The sequence below is a fragment of the Mauremys mutica genome, chromosome 1, assembly GCF_020497125.1.
Source record: "Mauremys mutica isolate MM-2020 ecotype Southern chromosome 1, ASM2049712v1, whole genome shotgun sequence".
In the NCBI taxonomy this organism is placed as follows: domain Eukaryota; kingdom Metazoa; phylum Chordata; order Testudines; family Geoemydidae; genus Mauremys; species Mauremys mutica.
In genome coordinates, this window is record NC_059072.1 from 101,493,808 (window position 1) to 101,515,982 (window position 22,175).

The window sequence follows — 22,175 nt, forward strand, 5'->3', positions numbered from 1 at the left end:
ATATAATCATTACCATTTTAATAAGGCTCTAATAGGGGGGCTGATAATTCAATGGGGTGTGAAGATCTTAATTCAACTCCCAATCCCACATGAATGTGCTAGAATTTGTGTGCTTTGTTTTTCTCTTTTGTACCCCTGAATGCCAATAATTACTGGCTATAGATTCAAAAATTCTTAGAACTGTAAGCTAAATGAGCTCTCCTAATACTGCGCAAGAATGTCAATACTCATAAATAAAAAAGGAAGCAAGTGTGTTTTTTTATTTTTTTTTGTATTATCCTCGTGGCACTGCAAAGGTTCTGCTTCTTAAGTGGTTTGGCTTGTAGCATGAATAATGCCATTGCTGTTTCTAAAAACATAGAACTCTCTCTTTTTTGTCTCATCAGAAAGTTATATATTGTGTGAGGATAGTTTTTGAAAAACTAGTAAGTGTTTTCTAATGGGTTTTTTTTGTTTTTTGTTGTTTTTGTTTTTGACATATTCCAGATGTGTGTCTCTCTCCATTCTGTGCTAACTTAGCAATTGTTCACAGTATATCTGGCATCTGCAACCTACTAACTATGCAAAGACAAAATGTATCTAGCAAGCTATTGAAAAGATAAGGTACAGTCAAGGTGTATGATCAAAACATATCAAATCTATGAAATGATGCAGAACCGTATTTTTATAGGAGCCTTTAATGCCCAAACATAAGTTCAATAGATTTATTCCATTCAGATGATTCACAGATTCCAAGGCCAGAAGGGACCATTGTGATCATCTAGTCTGACCTCCTATATAGGCCATAGAACTTCCCCAAAGTAATTCCTAGAGCAGATCTTTTATAAAAACATCCAGTCTTGATTTTAAAATGTAAAGTGATGGAGAATGCACAGTGACCCTTGCTTTGGTAAATTTTTCCAGTGGTTAATTACTCTTACCATTAAAAACTTACTCATTAATTACACTCTGAATTTGTCTCGTTTCAACTTCCAGCCGTATGTTTCTCTGCTAGATTAAAGAGCCTGTTATTAAATATTTGTTCCCCATGTGGACTTACAGACTGTGATCAAGTCACCCCCTTAACTTTCTCTTTGTTAAGATAAATAGACTCGTCAAGTCTAGCACTACAAGGCATATTTTCTAATCCTTTAATCATTCTCCTGGCTCTTCTCTGAACCCTCTCCAATTCATCAGTTGCACCAGTGCCAACTATAGAGATAAAACAACCCCTCTACTTCTACTTAAGATTCACCTGTTCATACATCCCAGGACTGCATTATCTCTTTTGGCCACCGTGTCATATTGAGAGCTCATGTTCAATTGACTGTCCACCATGACCCTCAAATCTTTTTCAGAGTCACTGCTTCTCAGGATAGAGCCCCTCATCCTGTAAGTATGCCCTACATTCTTTGTTCCTATCTATGTATGCATTTACATGTAGCCTATTAAGCACATATTGTTTGCTTGTGCCAAGTTTACCAAGCAATCCCGATTGCTCTGAATTAGTGACCTGTCATCTTCAGTATTTACCACTTCCCAATTTTTGTGTCACCTGCAAAGGGATGATTTTATGTTTTCTTAATAAAATTATGTTTCATAATAAAAATGTTGGAGGGCCAAAAACCAACCTCTGCGGGACTCCACTGGAAACAAAGCCAGTTGATAATGATGTCCAGTTTACAGTTACATTATGAGACCTATAAGTTAGCCAGTTTTTAATTCATTGAATGTGTTCCATGTTAATTTTATATTATTCTATATTTTAATCAAAATGTCATGCGGTGCCAAGTCAAACGCCTTACATAAATCTAAATATATAACATTAACACTAACATAACAGGCAGGCAGGAGAAAAGGTTAGAGGGAATAACAGAAAGCAGCAGGAGCTGCAGGGAGAGAGAGGAGGAGGAGCCTCTTATGTACCTCTCTAGCACCCCCAGGAGCCTGGACTGATTAACACCAGCTTCTCAGGGAGCTTCCTGTTTCCTGCTGCTTCCCTGAACCCACTTGAGGAGAACAGGCAGTCAACTGAAGTAGTAGGAGCCAGTTAGGCCCATAAGATGCTGATATCTTCCCTCACTCAGGCCCTGCTACCAGCCTGCTTATTTGTCCCCTTCAATTGAGTGTTGAGAGCCACTGTAGCTGGCACAGAATAGCAGTCAGGAGAAAAAGAAAGAAATCAAAGGAAGCTTTTCTATCTAAGAAGGAAGGAGCTCTCCTGAGATACATAGACACAAATGTTCACGGTGAGCCTTCTGGCCCCAGTGAGGATGTGAGTGGTGAGAAGATGCCTGATCTTCCAGTTAGTCAGAGAGCATGTGACCTGGCAACTACCTTAGCATCCATATCTCCATCTCAAATGGATGTAACCATGCACATTCCTGAAGAAAAGTGTAGATCAGAGAAGAGTGTGGTGGAGGCGCAAGAAACAGCTGCTGCTGAGTTTAGTTCCTTAAGTCTAGATGATCCAGGATTGTGGACCCACTTGAGCAGTAGCCTGAGGGACTTCCTTGTACTGCATGGGCCACAGCAAGTGAAAAACCTCATGTTTCACAAAGACAATGAAAATAGAAGTTTCTATCCAACACATTACTGGCGTGAAATCCCCAATGGTGACAAAGTGGAGAGGGCATGGCTTATGGACTCAAAAACCCAGAATGCTGCATACAGTTTTTGTTGCAAAGTCTTCCAGTCTAATGTTCCAGCTACACTGGGTTCTACAGGAACAAAGGACTGGAAAAATCTGGCTAGAAATCTGACATGCCACGAGAAGGCAGCAAATCACCAGAGAGCATTCCATAGGTGGAAAGAGCTTGAGATGAGACTAAGGTTAAAGGCCACCATAGATGATCAGCATCAAGAGAAGATTGCATCAGAGTCTCTTTACTGGCAAAATGTCCTGAAATTGCCATTGTGAGAATGCTTGCTACCCAAAACCTAGCACTGCGTGGCACTTCAGATCACCTGTATGTCCAAACAATGAAAACTTCCTTAAACTTGTGGAGCTGATGGCTGACTTTGATGCTGTACTCCAGGAGCATCTAAGAAGAGTCACCACTCAAGAAATATACACACACCATTACCTTGGAAAAACAATTCAAAATGAGATCATACAGTTACTGGCAACAAAAGTCAAACAGAAGATTGTGGCAGATCTGAAGTCAGCAAGATATTACTCAGTTATTCTGGACTGCACACCTGACATCAGCCATACAGAACAAATGACTTTAATGGTGCGTTTTGTAAGAACAACAGAACCTAATGAAAATGTCCCTGCAATGGTGACTGTCAGAGAGCATTTTCTAGAATTTATTGACATTGATGATACCACAGGAGCTGGTATGACAAATGTGCTTCTTAAAAAGCTGGAAGATACGGGAATTGCGATAGCTGACATGAGAGGTCAGGGCTACAATAATGGTGCCAACATGAGAGGAAAGAACAGAGGAGTGTAGACACGGATCCGAGAGTTAAACCCTTGAGCTTTTTTGTCCCATGCAGTTCTCATTCATTGAACTTGGTGGTCAGTGATGCAGCATCAGCTTCTAGTGCGGCTGCTGAATTTTTTAATGTAATTCAAAGCATCTATGTATTTTTCTCTGCATCAACTCATTGATGGCAAATTTTGAAGCAACATCTGGGAACATCCTCTCTGACGCTCAAACCACTGAGTGCCACACGATGTGAAAGTCGAGTGGAGGAGATAAAGCCTATCAAACACCAAATTGGGAAGATAGATGATGCCACAGTTGCCATTATGGAGGATAATGCTATTACAGGAACTGTTCATGGGAGAACAGTGGCAGAGGGAAATGGAATCACCAGAAACATACATAACTTCAAATTTCTGTGTGGCTTAGCATTGTGGCATACTGTTTGAAATAAATGTTATAAGCAAGAGACTCCAAGGTGTTGACCTTGATATATCTGGAGCAATGGAACAACTGGAAAAAGTCAAGTCATACCTACAGTCTTACCGGTCAGATGAGGGATTTCAAAACATTTTGAAGAGTGCACAGAAGTTGGCAGAGGAACTTCACACTGAAGCTATTTTCCCACCCATTCAAGAATACAGGAGTCACTGAAGAAGAAGACATTTTGATTACGAGGCACGGGGTAATCCCATAAGAGACCCCAAACAACAATTCAAAGTTGAATTGTTTAACCAGGTGCTAGATTGTGCAATACAGTCAGTTGAAGAACGTTTCATGCAGCTCAAGGAATACAGCAGTATATTTGGGATATTGAATGATATTCCAAAACTCCTCACTATACCTGAAGAAGACCTACACCAGCAATGCAGGGCACTAGAGACAGTGTTGACACATGATGACATGCACAATATTGATGCGAGTGATGAACTGAAAGCCCTTTCAAGATAAATTTCAGCAGGATCAACTCAAAAGGCTGTTCTGGAATATATGTTCACAAATAAGATGACCACCCTCTTTCCAAATGCTTTTGTTGCTCTGTGCATACTTCTAACACTTCCTGTAACAGTTGCCAGTGAAGAACGCAGCTTCTCCAAGCTGAAGTTAATAAAAACACATCTATGCTCCACAATGACACAGGAGAGGCTGATCGGCCTTGCAACCATCTCAATAGAGAATGGCACAGACTGTGGATCTTCAGGAAGAAGTTCAAATCTTTGCAACCAAGAAGGCACAGAAAGCACCACTTTGATTATTCAAACAGACAAGAAAAGTTACATTTGCTGTTCAGGCGACTGAAAGTTAAGTGTTACTTAAAATTTTTGAACAAGGCATTTTAAGTTGTTAGTTCTCCTTAATTGGGGCAGGTAGCAGAGCAGTACCATGAGAGGGATAGAAGAAGAAAGAAGGCAGAATTGAGACCTTCCAAAGTTTTGGCCCAAGCGAGAGGGCATGGGGGCGTCATTTGAGCTCCCCGCCTCAGGTGCCAAAATATTGTGGGCTGGCCCTGCTTGTGGCAGCTCTAAAATTTCACTATAAGACCACATCCCGCTTTCTGAAAAAGGAAGGGAGGTGATACAACCTTTATTCAAACTTTACATTAATCAACAACACATCACAGGAATGAAATATCAACACAAAACAAGAACAAATAGCCCTATGAAGGATAGGGGAGGCTGCCTGAATTTCAGCCTTGGGTAAGGGGTTTATTCTCCCCATTTAAGACATTTGGCTGTTAGTCCTCTGACTTCCTTGGTCTCTCAAGATCTTATGTAAGCCTCCAGGAATGCAGGAGGCTGTCTTTCTCTTGCTGGATATCTCCTTGCAGGGAGAGGATCTGGAGGACATGCTGGCAGTTCTATGTGGGCAGGTGGGGTGTTGTTCACAGGTTCATTCTCAGGGTAGTAATCAGGCTGTATTGGACCTCTATTTTCTTCCCATCAATGGCTCTGCAGGGCTGAATCCATTTGCAAAATATGTTTACTGGTATGCCAACAGGGGAGGTGAGAATTTGAGGATTTAGAAAGAAGTTGTTTTATTGTCTTCACTGAACAATCTGCTTCACCATTACTCGGAGGGAACTGTGGACTGGGTGTGAAATGAAATAAACCACGTGTATCTGCAAAACCTCTTAAAGGTCTCTGAGCAGAACTAAGGACCACTGTCAGAGATGACTTGCCCAGGAATCCTGAAACAGGCAGAGACACAGGCTTTTTCCTCTCCACAACTGCACTTCAGGTGGTCTTGAGCAACCTGGCAACTTCAATGAATCTTGAGAAATAATCAGTCATCAAAAGATAGGTTTTATTATTCAGATAGAAAAAGATCCATTCTTATTTTCTGTCCTGGTCAGTCTGGTAGAGCAGATGGTATTATAGTTCCGGTGGGTTGGCTTTCATGCAAGCACAAATATAATATTTCTCAGCTCTCTGTTGTATTCTTTGCTCAGCCCAGGCCACTGGGCTGTTTAGCTCTCTCCCTGCATTTTGTAATGCTTTGCTGTCCCTCATGCAGTGTGTCAAGGATTTTCGGTTGCATTTATGTAGGGATAACCAGTCTGGACCCCTTCAGCCACAGACCTTGGTTTATAATAAGATCCAGAAAAACTGCCTGGGACAATTTCATAGAGGTTTCTGAATGTGTCTGTTTTGACCTTCTTTGCAATGAATCATGGCTTGACTCAGGAATTCATTTGCCTTTTGCCTCTTTTTCAATTTTTTGGGGGTTTTTCTGTGCTTGGTAAAGTGGTATGTATTGCATCTACAAAAGCTTCTATGAGAAACCCCTCCTGTTTAGACTTGCTGTGGTGTATTTGATTTCAGGGCCTCGGAAGGTATATCAGCTGTGGCAAGATTTTTCCCAGGTCCATGAGCAATTGATTGTTGAAACCTCATGGGTCTCATTCAAAAATGTTGTATCTTAGGTGTAGACTGATTTAGGGTGTACTAATGATATTAATTTAATTTATCAAGTTTATTTTATTTTATGTTAATTAATAATAATTAATTATTAATATTAATTAGTGTGGGTTTTAGGCTAGCCAATATGTTTGATCAGAAGATAAAAGTTCTTGTCCTGAATCAGGCTCCAAAGAATTTATAAAGGACCCTCAGGGGTATGACAGGAAGCTCACACTGAGACAGATATCGCCTCAAAGACTTTTTATTAAAATCAATGAAAAAGTAAAGTAAATGGTAAAATAATCAGAGTTACAAAGTTAGAATTGCATTACTGCTATTCAAAAGATACATGTGATAATATAGTATTATATGCAACAAAGCTTTGGTTAATATACTCACACTCTTCCTTGATAATCTGGTGGTAAGAGACACAGGACCAGCCTTGCGGTTCAGGTTTCTCAGTTCTTGAGTGAGGGATGCAGTGCTTAGAGGAAACTAATGCTGAAAGCTCTCAAAGCTAACTTAGGGTTTACTTGACTAACTTAAAGTTAAAATCAAAACCTAATAAACTAAGAATAAAAGCTTAGCCTAGTTCCCTTGAAACTTAAAGTTTAAGAAGAACAAGTATAGCCTACTAATAGTAGTAGTCATTGTAGATAGATAGAATAGATAGAGAGAGATAGAGTAGAAATAGAATACTCTAGTGAGGGGGGTTACCTCTTTTATAGGGCACAAGTGCCGGAAATCCTTCCTCCTATGCCCAAATTTCATTCCTCACCCACAAAATGTTAGGGTACGCTTACTCCATAGGCTAGTATGTATGTGCGTATATATGACATGTGCATACGCACATAAATTTCCTTGTGGTGTACCTGTTAAGTCTGTGGGTACAAACTGAAAAAACCTTTATGCCATTCTTCCATTGTCTATTGGTCTAAATAAAAGATCTTAGACGTATGCGTGGATACTTATCTATTTAGGTAACAAGATATAAGTCAACTTTCTTTTTCTGGGTAAAAGGTCTTAATATAGATATGCTAACTTTGCCTTAGCTTAACATGCAGGTTTTGGCCTGTAGGTCTCTTGCATTACAGCCAAACTTACTTTAATATAAATCTATAAACCTATTACAATAAACCAAATACTTAAACTATATATAAACAATAAACCAAATACTTAAACTATACACATATATTGTTTAAGTATTTGGTTTATTGTAATATATATACAAGCAAGCAGGTTAGTCCTATAGGCTACATAGGTGGTAACTCTTCAAGGTTTTCTGAACCTAGAAGAGCAGCTAACAGTTTGTGGTCAGTTTCCACATGAAATTTTGTGCCCACTAGAAAGTCTCTGAAACTTTCAGAAACCCATGTAATGGCTGGCACTTCTTTTTCTATTTGTGTATAGCGCTGCTCTGTATGGGTAGCTGTTCATGAGGCATACACTACTGGGCACCACAGTGAAGGTTATTATTCCTACAGGAAGACTATCCATATCCCAGAAGATGAAGCATCATCTGGAACTGTGGTGGATTTATTTGGCTTATATAGGGCCAAAACTGGAGGAGTTCTCAGCTCTTGCTTTAGTTCTCTGAATGTCTGGCTCTGTTAAGTTCCCCAATAGCAAGAATTTTGTGGACTCAGGAGATCTTGCAATGGCTTTGACTTCTCCATTTCCCAGGTATATCACCAGGCCCACGAATCAGCATATTTCACCAACACACTGTGGCTCTTTCATCTGGATAATCATTTGCACTTTCTCTGGATCTGGTCTGACCCCCTGCTCCATCAATGACCTGGTTTAGAAAGTTGACTCTGTCTTCTGAGAATTCACACTTGTCACTTAGCATTAAGTCTTTTTTCTCTAGTCCTTCCAGGACTGCAAAGAGACGTTGGGTTTGAGTTGATCCGTATATAAGGATATCATCCATTTGGCAGAGAACCCCTTCCAGACCCTCCAGGCATTGTGACATTTTGCTCTGGAAGTATTCTGTAGCAGACCATATACCAAATGTTAGCCTAATGAAACAAAACCTTCCAAATGGTGTGATGAAGTTCATGAGTAATGCAGATTCTGCAGCAAGGGTATCTGCCAAAAAACAGGTTGGACATTAATTTTGGGAAGACTTTTCCTTTACTGAATTGTCCAAGGGTGTGTTCAACACAGGAGAGTACATGTCACTCTCTACAACCATTCTCATTGAGCTTGATGAGGTCTACTCAGATCCAAACCTTGTCATTTGGTTTTGGAACCACTACCATGCCTCCACTCCATTCATTTTGGGGTATCTAATCTGGAAATGACACCTATATGCTATGAGCCCTGCTTTCATCCTGGGCATTAAAGAGAGGAAAAATAGACTCTGTGGGAAGATCTTGTGAAGTTTCTCTTGGTCTCTTTATTCAGAAGATGTTATTTTTGCATGAGCTGTGGAAAGTTCCTTGCTGAGATGACATAGGAGGCACCCAGGCTGTTAGTGCTCAGGGATTCAGTGTTGACAATTCCTCTGACGTACCTCAGAATTTCACAACAACTGTAGAGCAATCTTAGATGGTGTCTGGCTCAACTCATACAGCTGGCCTCACTGTTAATCAAGCAGTCAGGGTGAGATTGGATGTGAGACAAATGGAAATTTTACCTATGACGTGGATAGATTGCAATTCAAAGTTGGGGCGTACCTTTTCTCAAATCTTCGAGGTTAATGGTTTGTCTTTGGGGGCTAATGAAACCTGAATCTTTCTGTATGGAGACTGCACTAATTGTTTTGATAGATGATCTCCTCCTGGAAATGGATAAAGGTGTCCATTCTGATACTGTTAGATCTATCAGCTGCCTTTGATCATCATAAGATGTTGCTGAGTTGCCTGTGAACCTGAGGGTAAGTAGGCCAGGCCATTTCTCAGTAGCTTTATTCTTATTTCTGAGAGGTCACAGGAGTCTGCACCAGACAATTACCCTCCTGCCCTGTGGGTTCCTTGACATGGGGTCTGCAGGACTCCATCATGCCTCCTTTTTTGTGTCCACAGGGTTGTTAGGAAGACTAGTTAGGAAGCAGGGGCTGCACTTTTTTCACTATGATGATGGCACCCAGCTCTATATTTCTGTTTCATTTGCTCCAGCCAGGGCTGTTGAATTCCCTACTCAGTGTTTGCTAGATGTTGGGTTTGACAGAGCCTGGGGAATGGATGACAACTAGCTGGCTGAAGCTCAATGCAGAGAAGACAGAAGCGATGTTGGTAGGATGAAGGAAGCACCCAGAAAATATGGTAATTATATCTACCCTCTTAACTGAGGGTTTGTACGCACCATTTGTGATTCAAGTTTGTAGTTTGAGAAGTACTATTAGATCCTCAGCTGCTGCTAGTTGATCCTAAAGCAGTAGAGATACGGCTAACTGATTTTTTTTTCATCTACTTCAATCCAGGAGGGTTGTGACCATTTATTTTGGGTACAGAATTGGCGGCCATTATTTATTTATTTGCATTACCATAGCACCTAGGAGCCCCAATCATGGACCCAGGACCTCATTATGCTACACTCAGTGAAAACGCTGACCAAAAAAGATGGTCCCTGCTCCAAAGCACTTGGACCCCAAATAAGACAAGAGACAACAGATGGAAACAGTCCGCTAGATGGAGGAGTACAAGGAAACAGTACTAGTCCACATGGTAGGCAGTGGTATCAGCACATCAGCAGACTAAGCGTTGTCAAGTTTTTTGTAGGCATCATGGAAAAAGAGAGTTTGAAGGAGGATAATGAGTTAGTTTTGTGAATGTTTACAGGAAGCTCTTCCCAAGGGTGAGAGACTGCATGTGAGAAAGCACAAAGGTGCTTGGTTGAAAATTTAACAAATAGGTGAGGGAAGCTGGCATCTTGGACTGATCAGAAGCTTGAGTCGACATTTCAGTAGAGACTGAGAAATGCTAGGTAGGGTGGGGATAATAGACTATGAAGGGCCTTGAAAGTGAAGATAAGTAGCTTATGTTTGATGCAATAGAGAAGGGGAGCCAGTGGAGGGATGCAATGAGAGGGGTGACATGGTCAAAGCGATGGGCTAGGAGAATAATCGTTGAGGCAGCATTCTGAATGGATATGAGATGGGCAAAATTGCATTTGTCAAAGCCAGAGAAAAGGATAACAGTAATGGGGACACAAGGTGATCAGAGCCTGGAGAAGAGTTTTAGCTGTGTGGATGGATAGAAAAGGTTGAATCTTAGAGATGTTATGCAGAAAGAATTGGCAAGATTTAGACAGAACCTGGATGTGAGGACTTAGAGAGAGATTTGAGTTGAAGACGATGCCCAGGTTATGGGCCTGAGTGACAAGCAGGGAGGTGGTGTTGTCCACAGTAACTGAGAAAGGAAGTAGTAGGGGAGGGCATGAAAGGGGGAGGGAGATTTAAGACGTCTGTTTTCGTCATTTTGAGCTTGAATTGATAGCTAGACATTGATGAGGAGATACCAGCGAGGCTGAGATTTTCGTTTGGGTGGAAGGAGACAGGTCTAGGGTAGAGAGGTAGATTTATGAATCATCCCATAGAGATAGTAGTTGAATTTGTGATTATCCAGAGATGAGCTGTGCCTTTTTCACCTTGAGATTACACTACTATAATGGCATTCTACATAGGGCTACATCTTAAATCAGCTTGGAAACAGAAGCTAGTGCCGAATGCAATAGCTCACTTTTTAGGTACAGTCTCACCCCATGAGCACATGACAAATCTCTGTGCTCCAGGACTACACTGGCTCTCTGTTGATTTCCAGGTGGAGTTGGTTTTCCCTTAAAAAGCCCTAAATGGCTTGGGACCACTCAGCTGATTGTGCCATAACTTCCACAGCTGCAATCCTCTGAGGCACTGGCGCTGGAACTGCCTGGATCTGAAAGAAAGTGAGCTGCTATTGGGAATTCTTCATGCAAGGCCTTGCCTTTAGAATTCACTGTCTCATTCCCCTAAGATTTTTGGAGAGGGAGTGGGGAGCCAAGGTCTGGGTTTTGAGGGTGGAGAGAGAGATTTTCTGGATCCTTGGTTATGGGAAACATGTAGCATTTAGTTTTATTTTGTGAATAATGTATTTTTAAAATATAACAAAGATGCCGAGAGCCCTGGATAGGCATTAGTTAATGTTTTGAATAAATCTCCATTCATAAATAATTATACATATTGTAAATTTTAACTGTATTTTCCAAGTCAAAGGAGCATGGCATACTGGGTAAAGCAAATAACTAAGCTCCAAGACACCTAGGTTTTTCTCTGGCCTTTGCCACTTGCTGCATGATCTGAGCAATTCACTTAGTCTCCCTCTGCCTTAGTTTCCCTGTCTGTAAAATGGGGATAATCATTAATTGTCTCACAGGGTTCTGATTGGATCCATTCATTGAGGTTTATAAAGCATTTTGATACCTTAGCACAGAAGAGGCTACAGAAGGGCAAAGTATTGTTGTAAAACTTTTGATCATTACTGTTCATTCAAATGAATCAGAATTAACCATTTGTCATTGTCTGAGGTGTTGGAAGTTTCATTTGTGTGAAGAATTTAGATTAACATTAAATACAGAAGGTTTTGGAAACCATTCACCTTGAAGATTGGCAAAACGGGCATATTCAAAGCAGAAGTGAAAGACGTTTTTTATCTGTGTTGCCCTTTGTAATTACGCTGCTGAATAACAGCAGTATTATCACACCAGGGTTAGTGCCAGAGGATTACCCAAAGTTTTTTAAATGGGATGCTAAAGTGGTGCAAACAGGTGCACAGACAAAGAGCAAAAAGAGAGGGGAAAAGTGAGAGAAAGAAAGCTGAGGCCTTCTAGTTTCAGCCACATAGCAAAATTAATGGTTTCTCTAAATGAATGGCATGGTTAGATTACCATTGAACTTGTAAAATTAGAGGAAGGAGTCAGATTCTTCATTACACTCTTATTTTAATTTAAGCAAAGGGGGTTATCCTTAATTGTGCATTACCTCAAAAAACCTTTTCACTGGAATAATTTTGCAGCAGCCAAAGTGACTCCTAAGAATAATAGTGCTGTCTGAAATCAGTTAGCCAATAGTTCCCTTTACAAACTGTATCCTGCTAACTCAGAATTCTCTTTGAGTGACCTCCGGGCACAGACCCAGAGAGAGAGAGAGAAGACTTCTAAATTAACTGAAAAAGGCCTTAAAATCAAAACAAAACAAAACATGATTTTGCTGTCATAAAATATTGGTTGGCGGTTGGTATTTTCATAGTAGTCTTTTTGTTGATTTGGTGTTTTTATATACTTTGCAACCATCAGGACATTTTTTCTCTAATCACACCTCAAGCACAAGTACATATGTTTGCATTAAACCTTGGGAAGCCCCTTCCTGTCCCCATTGGGTTTACAGTGTATATTTCAAGACAATATACATTATAGTATTATAAGCATTATGTCCAAGGAGTAAGTGTTAGGGGTTCCATTTCAGTCTCAGGTGTGAGCATTTAGGGAAATTTCCAAAGGGAGCAGTGTGGCCGTGTATCAGAGAATGCTCTGGATTTGAGGGAAACTTTCCAAGTGGAGGTTGGGTGTGGCATGACTTCCACAAAATTGAAAGTGGGTAGTCTGCATTCATTCCAGCTCTTGGCTTCTGTCTATAGGGAAGGCACTGTGTAGTTGGTTCTCCTCCTCCCCATGGCATGGAGGGAGCCTTCCAGGCAAGGGCAGGCTGCAGATTGGCTGATGGCAATGGTATCCCCTACAATCCTGTGAAAAGCCACGTGGGTTAGTAAACCTAGGGCAATGCTGACCTGTTGCATAATGCTTCCCAGATCTCCTCTAAGCTGATCACATAGGTTCATGCTGGCCTTTGGAGTATGCGGTAATGCTGGGCTGCTTATGCCTTTGTGATGTCAAGAAAAACCTACATTAGTCTTGGCTCATAGACTCTGTTTGAAGGATAAGGAAATTTCTGAGCCAAGGCCTGCTTCACCCTCCTCTTCCTTTCCTTAACTTGCCTCAACACATACCACCCCTGGGCCTGGGCATGGTTAGATGTTCTGCTGCAGCCAGTGACAGATGCAGGAATGAAAACCCCAAGATGCACCATCCCTCAGTGCCACCGCCCTCCCCTCTGTCCCATCCCTTGCAAAGTCTCTTGCCTTGGTCTTCAAGGCTTTGCTGGTTCTCTCTGTTTCTCTGTCAGAATCGTTCTCATTCTCTCATGTGTATTTGGGTTTTTTTTAAATCAGTGAGGACTGATGATCCTGGGTGTCTGGTGTGCAGAGCAACCAATGAGTCGCCCGTGATTCATGGCACAGTGTAAGACAGAAGGACCTGGCTGAGCACACAGGGATCTCTGCATATCTTGTAAAATCACCTACTGCACTTGCATTTGTGTGAATGAAAATGATATTACAAAGCACTCAGTGCTATATCTAAGATAGGAATCAAACCCTTAGCCAAGGAAAAGGCTATTTCATAATTAGTTTCAGCTGGAAGCCAGAGGGCGGCTGTGGTGGAGCGGGTTCAAAATCTTCCTTGAATTAGGCTCCTAATTTCACTATTAAGGCAAGTCTTTATACTGGATAAAGCTAGACCCCGACTCTAAACTTGAATCTGAATTTTGTGGCTCTGTCCCAGCTCGAGCATTAACAAAAACTCATAGGGTCACTTACCTGAACTGACTTCCTGAGTCTTATCCTATTGCTTAATACATGTCCCTAACTCAGATTTAGTTGTACAGTTTTCTTTAACATTGTTCCATTATCTTTATTACAAATGAAGTAGCCAGTTTGACAGTTACTGTGCATGTGCAATTCCCATTGACTTCCGGGGGAGTTCCATTCAGACAGCAGTTCCAGAATAAGGCTATGTACCTCTAATGTACTGAAAGGGGCAATGCAGAGGAACAGTCCTGTGGGCTCAGCGTAGAATACAGCAGCTTTCAAAACTGGCAAGTCACACCAGGAAACCTGAGCGTAAATGAAGAGTCCTCATGGCTTAGCTACATGAGAAATGGGTACTTAACTCCTGTTTGCTTTGCAGTTAGTGTGCAGCTGGTCTGCTCTCTATCAGGGATGGAGAATCTCCTCTGGATATTAATGATCTCTATTAATATCATCAGATTTGGCTTTTCTATATATGGCCACTGGGGAAGTCAGGGCTATCAAGGGGTGTGGCATGGAAGAGCAGATTCCTAGTTTCTGCAGCGCAGAATATGAATCCATTGTATAAATGATGATGAAACAGCTGCTGGCTCAGAGACCCGGAAGTCAGGGGAGCTTCTGTGATGGCACTTTTCAGGCCAGAATTCCTAATGAGTCAGTAAAACATAATTCAGCTGTTGGGCACCCAAATGTTAATCTTGCATACAACTCCTAGTAGTGCTACTGGCTATCTGGAGTAATCAGTATGCACATTAGCGGGATTTCCAACTAAGACGGTGGCCATCGCAGTGCTGTAGCATGGCTGTGCTCTGTTAATTAGAGGATGACAGTGCTTGAAAAGAGAGTTCCTGACAGATAAAGTGATTCTTAGTGTAAGGTCTTAAAATCCCAGCCGATAAGCTGTGTGACCTAAACAAAACACACTGAGTTAGTGGCATCATGGGTATACAGATGACATCAACCCTATGATGCCCCATCCCTACGCTCCCCTGCCAGATCCATTCTTGTGTATCAGCAAAGGCATTGAAATTGCTCAGGTCAAGACTCTCAACAATTTCAGTCCCCTGCTCGCTCTCAAGAATGGAGCCAGCAGGGGAGCCTAGGGATAGCAGAGTACACATGCATGCTCTGTCTGCAACCCCAGCAAAACTCATCACCATTCTGATTGTTGTTTTGATCCTACTTTATGCTTAGACTCTTCCAGCCTTAGTTTAGGAGGGCTGATACTTTTATCTTCTGCATCAGGGAAACATGTACAATAATGGATGGTAGATTTTAAGGTGAAGCTAATTTTGATTTCCCAGTGAAGACTAAAGTGGTGGCTCTGACCTAATAATAATAATAATAATAATAATTAATAAAAGCAGCAAAGAATCCTGTGGCACCTTATAGACTAACAGACGTTTTGCAGCATGAGCTTTCGTGGGTGAATACCCACTTCGTCGGATGCAATTAAATAATTAATTTATTGTTGTTGTTATTTCATTTGTATTCAAGTGGTATTTCCAATCAGGATCCCAGCCAGGATCAGGGCCTCTTTTAGAGCTGGTCAGAACCTGGAATTCCCATCCTGTGGGAAATTCCAAAATTTTGAATTGTTTTGTTGTTCCAAATTAGAACAAAATTTTTATTGAAATGAAACATTTTGACTCTATTGAAACAAGTCATTCTGATCATTTTTAGTCAAAAAATCAGCATTTTTTGCCAGAAGAACATTCAGTCAGAAAAACTGAGGTCAGCTCTAGCCTCATTGTTCTCTGTATTAACACAGACTAGAAAGACAGCTTACAGTCTAATAAAGCCTTTTATATGGTTTGGGTTCCACTTCTTTGACAGTCTGCTTCTTTCCCTGTGCCACACTGCAGCAGATGTGATCAACTGAGCTGCCCAAGATAAATGAGTCTTGGTTAAAATGTGAAGGGGTAGATGACTTTGGATCACGTGGCAAAATTCACTTGTTTCCCTGGGGTTTTTCTGTGAGGATTTGATTGGGGTGAAGTTTGTTGTGGGTGGAATGGGTTGTTAGGTGTTTACTCTTAATGTATTCTTAAAATCTTTTGAACGATGCTGGTTGGCCAGATTCTCAGCCAACGTAAACCAGGGGCCCTTTGAGCACCACTGATTTGCGCTTGCTCAGAATTTGACCCACACAGCATGTTATTAAATTTTGGTTAATAGAATGTGATAAATGCAAGTGGGGGAAAAAAACTAGGGGGAGATTTTCAAAGTCACAAACGGCGGTTAGGTGTCTCTCTCCTGTTGACTCTCAGCAGGAGTTAAACACTCAGTGATCCATTTGGACCACTGAAAACTCCTGCCTAAATAAATACTATAAGGGTTGCTCTGACAGCCTTGGGTTGAGAGTGTCTCTTTAAGTATTTTTTCCCTATTTTAGATGGGCAGAGTAAATCCTGACTGTTGCTTTTGCAACAAAGTAAATATCAGATGGGCTTGTTGGACAGGACTGAATACATGGAGTAGGACTTAATGCTGTACGTGTCACTTTTGTTAGTGGGAACTATGTGCAGGAGCTTTCTGGGAACACTGGAAAATATAGGTACCTAATAAAATTCTTGGAAATTCATGAAAAAAAGAAACAGTTGTTGATTTCTGAGGTCTAAGGGAGTAAACAGGAGAACAACAGTAGTTGTTGTTGAGTTGTCCAGTATGACACAAAGGATATGGAGGCACAGCTGCTTGGAAACTGAGATGGAGGTATCATTATGTTGAACTGCCCTTGCAGTATGCACTGCATTCACTACAGAAGAAAGAGGCAATGCTAAGTCATGCAGCTGTGATGTGCCATGACACATGTGAGTGCTTGCTGATGTACTCTGCCAGTGCAGTTGACAAACGGAAGGCTGTTGTTATCATTTCTGTGGTCTGCTCTGAACCACAGCTCACTCTTTGTTCACCAGGTAGCAGGAATACCATTGCAAGCCTACAGGCACTCTGTTTTGTAAGACCTGGGCATGGTGAGGTTTTAACTGCACTGTGGTGTGCGGGAGGGTTCTCGGCAAGCTGTTCTGCACGTGAAAGCATTTCTTGGGCCACTTGGGGATTTCTCTCCAATGGGTTTCGTAAGGAGTTGTTTGTTACTGTTTATTTGAAAAGTAATGGGACCGAGACCTAATGCCTGTAGTTATTTAGCGCATATGGTAGTGGTGGTCAGGGCTGCAGTACTGAAAATGCCCCCATGGAACCCTGGGGATGACCTATGGAGGGGGTCAGTCATTACAGTTCACATGAGTAGCTTTGTTTAAGAGGAAGGATGGTCTTGGGGCTAAAGCACTGGATCTCGGAACATGTTGGTTCAATTTCTGCCTCTGCCACAGGCTCTCTGGGAGACCTTAGGCAAATTGTTTAATCTCTTTGTGCCTCAGTTCCCTATCTGTAAATTGGGGATAATATTGCCTCCTTTCTCCAACTCTTTATCCTCTCTGTTTAGTTTTTCTTTGGGACAGGGACTGTCTCTCACTATGTGCTTGCTTAGGGCAGCTGGGGCCAAAATCATACCATAATACAAATAATGAACAACACAGAGGGCTTATGCTCCACTCCAGGATGCAGGTGGAGACCGTGAAAGTACAAAGCGCTGACAGAAGTGCAGAAGAAGGAGACTAGTGATTCCAGGGAGTAACATCAGGGATGAATTTGTCCCTATCTGTACTTTTAAAATGGTATAAATATGTATGTTCTTGTATTTGACTCTCAAGGAGTGCATTATGGTTCTGAAGGAATGATCAGGAGTTATGGAACATGCATTAGGTATCTCAGATTGTCTCAGTATATATGTCCAGAGCAGACTGCAAGAGGTATTACTCTGCTCAAAGCCAGTTTCAGATTGACTTAAATGTAAAAAGAACAAAAACAACCCGCCCCCCCCCCCACTCAAACATAGTTTGCTTTAATGTTTTTCTTGGATGTGTGTTTCTGTCTGTACTCTTCCAGCATGGGTGATCCTACAGCAGAAATGGAAAATGAAATGCTTTTGTGTTTTTTTAATCCATCTCAAATACAATTCTGCACCTGCAGTGTTAACTTCCTTATACAGCCTCATTGCTGACCTCAGCCTTAATCTGCAGGGACCAAACTCTGTATGGGTGAAAGGTCAGACCAAGTATTGACTAAGCCTGTCCCTGCTTAGCTATGAGATCCTGTGCTCTTTTTGAGTACAACAGTCTCATCAATTTCAGGCCCCTGCTGGGACACAAGACTAGAGCTGGTAGAGGAGCAGAGAGGTGGTGCAATGTGTATCCATGCATTAACTCCACTTGCTCAGAACAAACTCCGTGTCCTGGCTTGGTTTATTATGAGTCACTCAGCTCAGCAGCTGGGATGTTTAGATAGTTGCATCTCTTATTCTGGAGGGCAGATATTTTCTAGATGGGGGCAACACATTAAAAAAATCCCCAAGTTTTAGGCTGCGCCAGTTTTGGGGCCCGTGGAGCTTGGCAGTATCATATTACAACTGTGGACCCTTTAAGCCTGACCTTGGATATATCCTCCAAGTTTTCACCCAGAACTTTGAACACATAAATTGTGTAGCTGGGATACCTAACCACCTGATTTGTACAAGCAAATGCAAACTTAGAGGTGTGCAGCCACAAAAAAATTGCACAGGAAAATATTCAGTCACAAACCAAGTGGCTGGATTGAAGTCCCTCCTTTGGGTACATCTCCACAGCAGCTGGGTGTGTCCTCCCAGTCCAGATTGACAGACTTGTGCTAGCTTAACTCAAGCTAACACATTTAAAATAGCAGTGTGGGTGATGCGGCATTGGTGGAGGCTTAGGCTAGCCAGCCAATCTCAGACCCTGGGGATTGGGTGGGCTTGGGAGCCTGAGCTGCTGCCCAAGCTTCAGTGTCCACACTGACATTTTTAATGTCCTAGCTCAATCCAGGCTAGCATGAGTCCGTCTACCCAGGTTGGGAGGCTCACTGCCTGCTGCCATGGACACATGCCCTTTGCAACTCTGACCTCTAGTGTTCCTTTAGCACTGTATTATTATTATTTTATTATTATTATTATTATTATTATTATTATTACTTAGCTCTCAGACATCACATTTAATCAGTAGAGCTAAAAGTGCTTTACAAAGAGGCCCAGTATCGTTTATCACCATTTTACAGATGGGCAAACTGAGGCACAGAGAGATGATGTGACCTGCCCAAGGTATTTGTGGCTTATTGCCCAGATACTGTTATGATTCTCTATGCATCTCTAAAGTGCTTCTAAGTATTTATCAGTCAATATGACTAAGGATGAAATCTTATCTAATCTAACAAGGCTGGTGAAGATTCCAGTGGTGAGGGAGACTCTTGGGTTGGCATACAGCTTAAACTTTGCACCAGCCCCACCTGACGCAGATGACATGTCAGGTCCTACTGTGGGCAGGGTAGGGATGTTCCATAGTGGAAAGGGGTGTGATGTAGGCTGAAGGGAGTGGGGCAGGAATAAAATGTGCTCTGCTGATCTCTAGCTGGCAGAACATGGTCCCTAGAGGATCATTCTAGCTAGCATAAATTAGAACAGCCCTATGGTTGCTCTTGTTTGTGCTGGGGGACAGCTTGACCATTGGCTGCCTGCAGAATTAAGGGAAGGGAAAAAGTGGTTTAGAGCCACCTTTGCCTTTCTCAGCATCCTCAGCTACACTGAGCAAGAGCCAAAGATTGCATCCAGACTCTTGACAGGTAGCTGACTTTGTTAGTGAGGAATATAAACTGGAAATGAAGGGAAACTGGTAATAAGAACAACCACCTCCTTATTGTTTTCCAGCAATTATTTCTGTGGAATATTGACTCTCACTCCAGCAGCATCACAGTGGACCAACTTTTGGTAGAGCTGAAGGCTGGCGGGATAAGCGAAGAGCATGAGAAAGCCGTGCAGAGAGAACTGCGACACATCCAGAAACTGGATCTTCTTGATTTCTTGACTTACCTGCCACTCTTTGTCCTTACCCACAACTCTGTCATTGCCAATCCACTGGATGATTCGAGAACAATCTGACCAACTACCTTAACTCTAGCAGAAGGGAAGCTGAAGTCTTGTGAAGGCTTCTGATTTACCATTTTCCAGCAGACACCACAGATTGTAGTGGTGCTAAGGAACAACAGATCAGAAACAAAAATTGCAATTCCAATCAATACACTAGTACGTGTAAATACAGCAAGGCCTCATCTGTAGCCCTCAGTCACCTACTCAGGCCTTGCAGGAGTAAATCAGATAGAGGCTCAAATATTGAGATTTGTAAATGTAAATGTTGAGGGTACATTTGGCACCCACAGGGACAGTGGCTGAGCCACAGTCTTGGAAATGTTCCCAAGAATTAAACCGTGTCAGGGTTTCTGTGATGATGTGGCCCCCTTTATACATGAGGGGCCACATTTTCAGAAGGTCTCAGCAACCACAGTTGTGCTCAAAATGGCTACTTCATGTAGGTGCCTTGAATGGGAAGAGTTGGATCCAGAGCTCTTTTGAAAATCTGACCCGTTATCTGCTGTTAGAATATATTTTTAAAAAATAATTGTAAAATACTAATATAATGTGTAGGAATTCCTTTTTCTCCATTTATCTCAGCCAGTGCACTTTTAAGTCTGGTTACTGTGACCGGCCTATAACTATTGAGAATCAACAGGTTATTTCTAGTGTGTAGTGAGAAATAGGCTGAAAATTTTGCCTTTTCAATCTGATCACAAACGTTTTGAAATTATATTGTTAAACTGTCATTGGGTAAAGTGAGATAAACAGCATCTGGTTCAGGATAATCAGCCACTGAAGGAACCTGGATCTACCTAAAAGAGTCAAAAGTAAGAAAATGTATCAGACAAAAGCTGACCCCAGCAGGCTTGCAAGGATGTTGTGTCATGGGGGATGTTGATGTCACATCCGGCAAGAGCAACTATGTATATAGGTGGCAATCTGTAAGTCCTTACAATAGACTCCTATGGAACCTTTGCTTTGTCTTCAATGGGAGTTTTGATTTACTAATGTTAGGTGTGTCCAATGATTTTCACTGTGTTTTTGTAGCACAGGTCCTTCACAAGGATTTTCCTTAGATACCTAATGCAAAGCACTCTGGACCAAATCCTCAGCTGGTGGAAATCTAAGTATTGGACCATCTGAGGTAGGGTTGCCAACTTTCTAATCGCACAAAACTGAACAACCCTACCCCACCCCTTCCCCAAGGCTCCGCCCCTTCCCCGACTCTTCTCTGAGGCCCATCCCTGCTCGCTCCCTCACCCCTCCCTCCGTCACTCACTCTCCCTGACCCTGATTCACTCTCACCGGGCTGCAGCAGGGATGTGGGGTATGGGAGGGGGGTGAGAGCTCCAGCTGGGGGTGCAGGCTCTGGGGTGGAGCCAGGGATGAAGAGTTTGGGATGTGGGAGTGGGCTCTGGGCTGGGGCAGGGCGTTGGGGGGGGGGGTGAGGGCTCTAGGCTGGGGGTGCAGGCTCCAAGTGGGGCCAAAAATGAGGGGTTCAGGGTGTGGAAGGGGGCTCTGGGCTGGGGCAGGGCGTTGCGGTGCAAGGGGGGCTGAGGACTCCAGCTGGGGGTGCAGGCTCTGGGGTGGGGCCCTGGATGAGGGTGCAGGAACAGGCTTCAGGCTGGGGCAGGGGATTGGGGGGGTTGCAGACTCCAGGAGGGAGTTTGGGTGTGGGAGGGGACTCCAGGCTGGGACAGGGGGTTGAAGTGTGGGAGAGGGTGCAGAGAGGGTGGCACTTACCGCGGCTCCCAGGAAGTGGCCACCAGGTCCCTGGAGCCCCCAGGTGTATGACAGCCAGGGAGGCTCCATGCGCTGCCCTCGCACCCGATGGCGCTGTCCCGACAACTCCCATTGGTCGCAGTTCCTGGCCAATGGGAGCTGCAGAGCTGGCAGTAGGGGTGGGGGCAGCACGCATAGCCTCCATGGATGCCTATGCGCCTAGGGGCCGCAAGGACCTAGCAGCCGCTTCTGGGAGCCGAATGGAGCCAGGGCAAGCAGGGAGCCTGTCTTAGCCCCAGACCCCCACTGCTCTGCTGATTGACTATTAACGGCCCAGTCGGTGGTGCCGACCAGAGCCGCCAGGGTCCCTTTTCAACTGGGCGTTCCGGTTAAAAAACAGATGCCTGGCAACCGGCAGCCTTAAGCTGAGGTCCTGACAATATATATTTAGAGCCTACATGTATTTTTGTGAGTGTCTGCCAAGATTTAATCAGAATCCAATAAATGCTTACAGTACTTTGGTATAATTATT

General features: G+C 42.7%; 1 protein-coding gene across 2 annotated transcripts in view; it reads left to right on the forward strand.

The window, feature by feature from the left end:
* Positions 1 to 21,329, forward strand: part of LOC123368410 — a 239,342-nt gene extending 218,013 nt beyond the window's left edge. For both annotated transcript variants that reach the window (XM_045013182.1, XM_045013190.1), the window contains one exon: positions 19,718 to 21,329. In XM_045013182.1, the coding sequence (XP_044869117.1) occupies positions 19,718 to 19,948 (231 nt within the window). In that variant the 3' untranslated portion in view covers positions 19,949 to 21,329. The remainder of the gene's footprint in view (positions 1 to 19,717) is intronic.
* Positions 21,330 to 22,175: the final 846 nt, after the last annotated feature.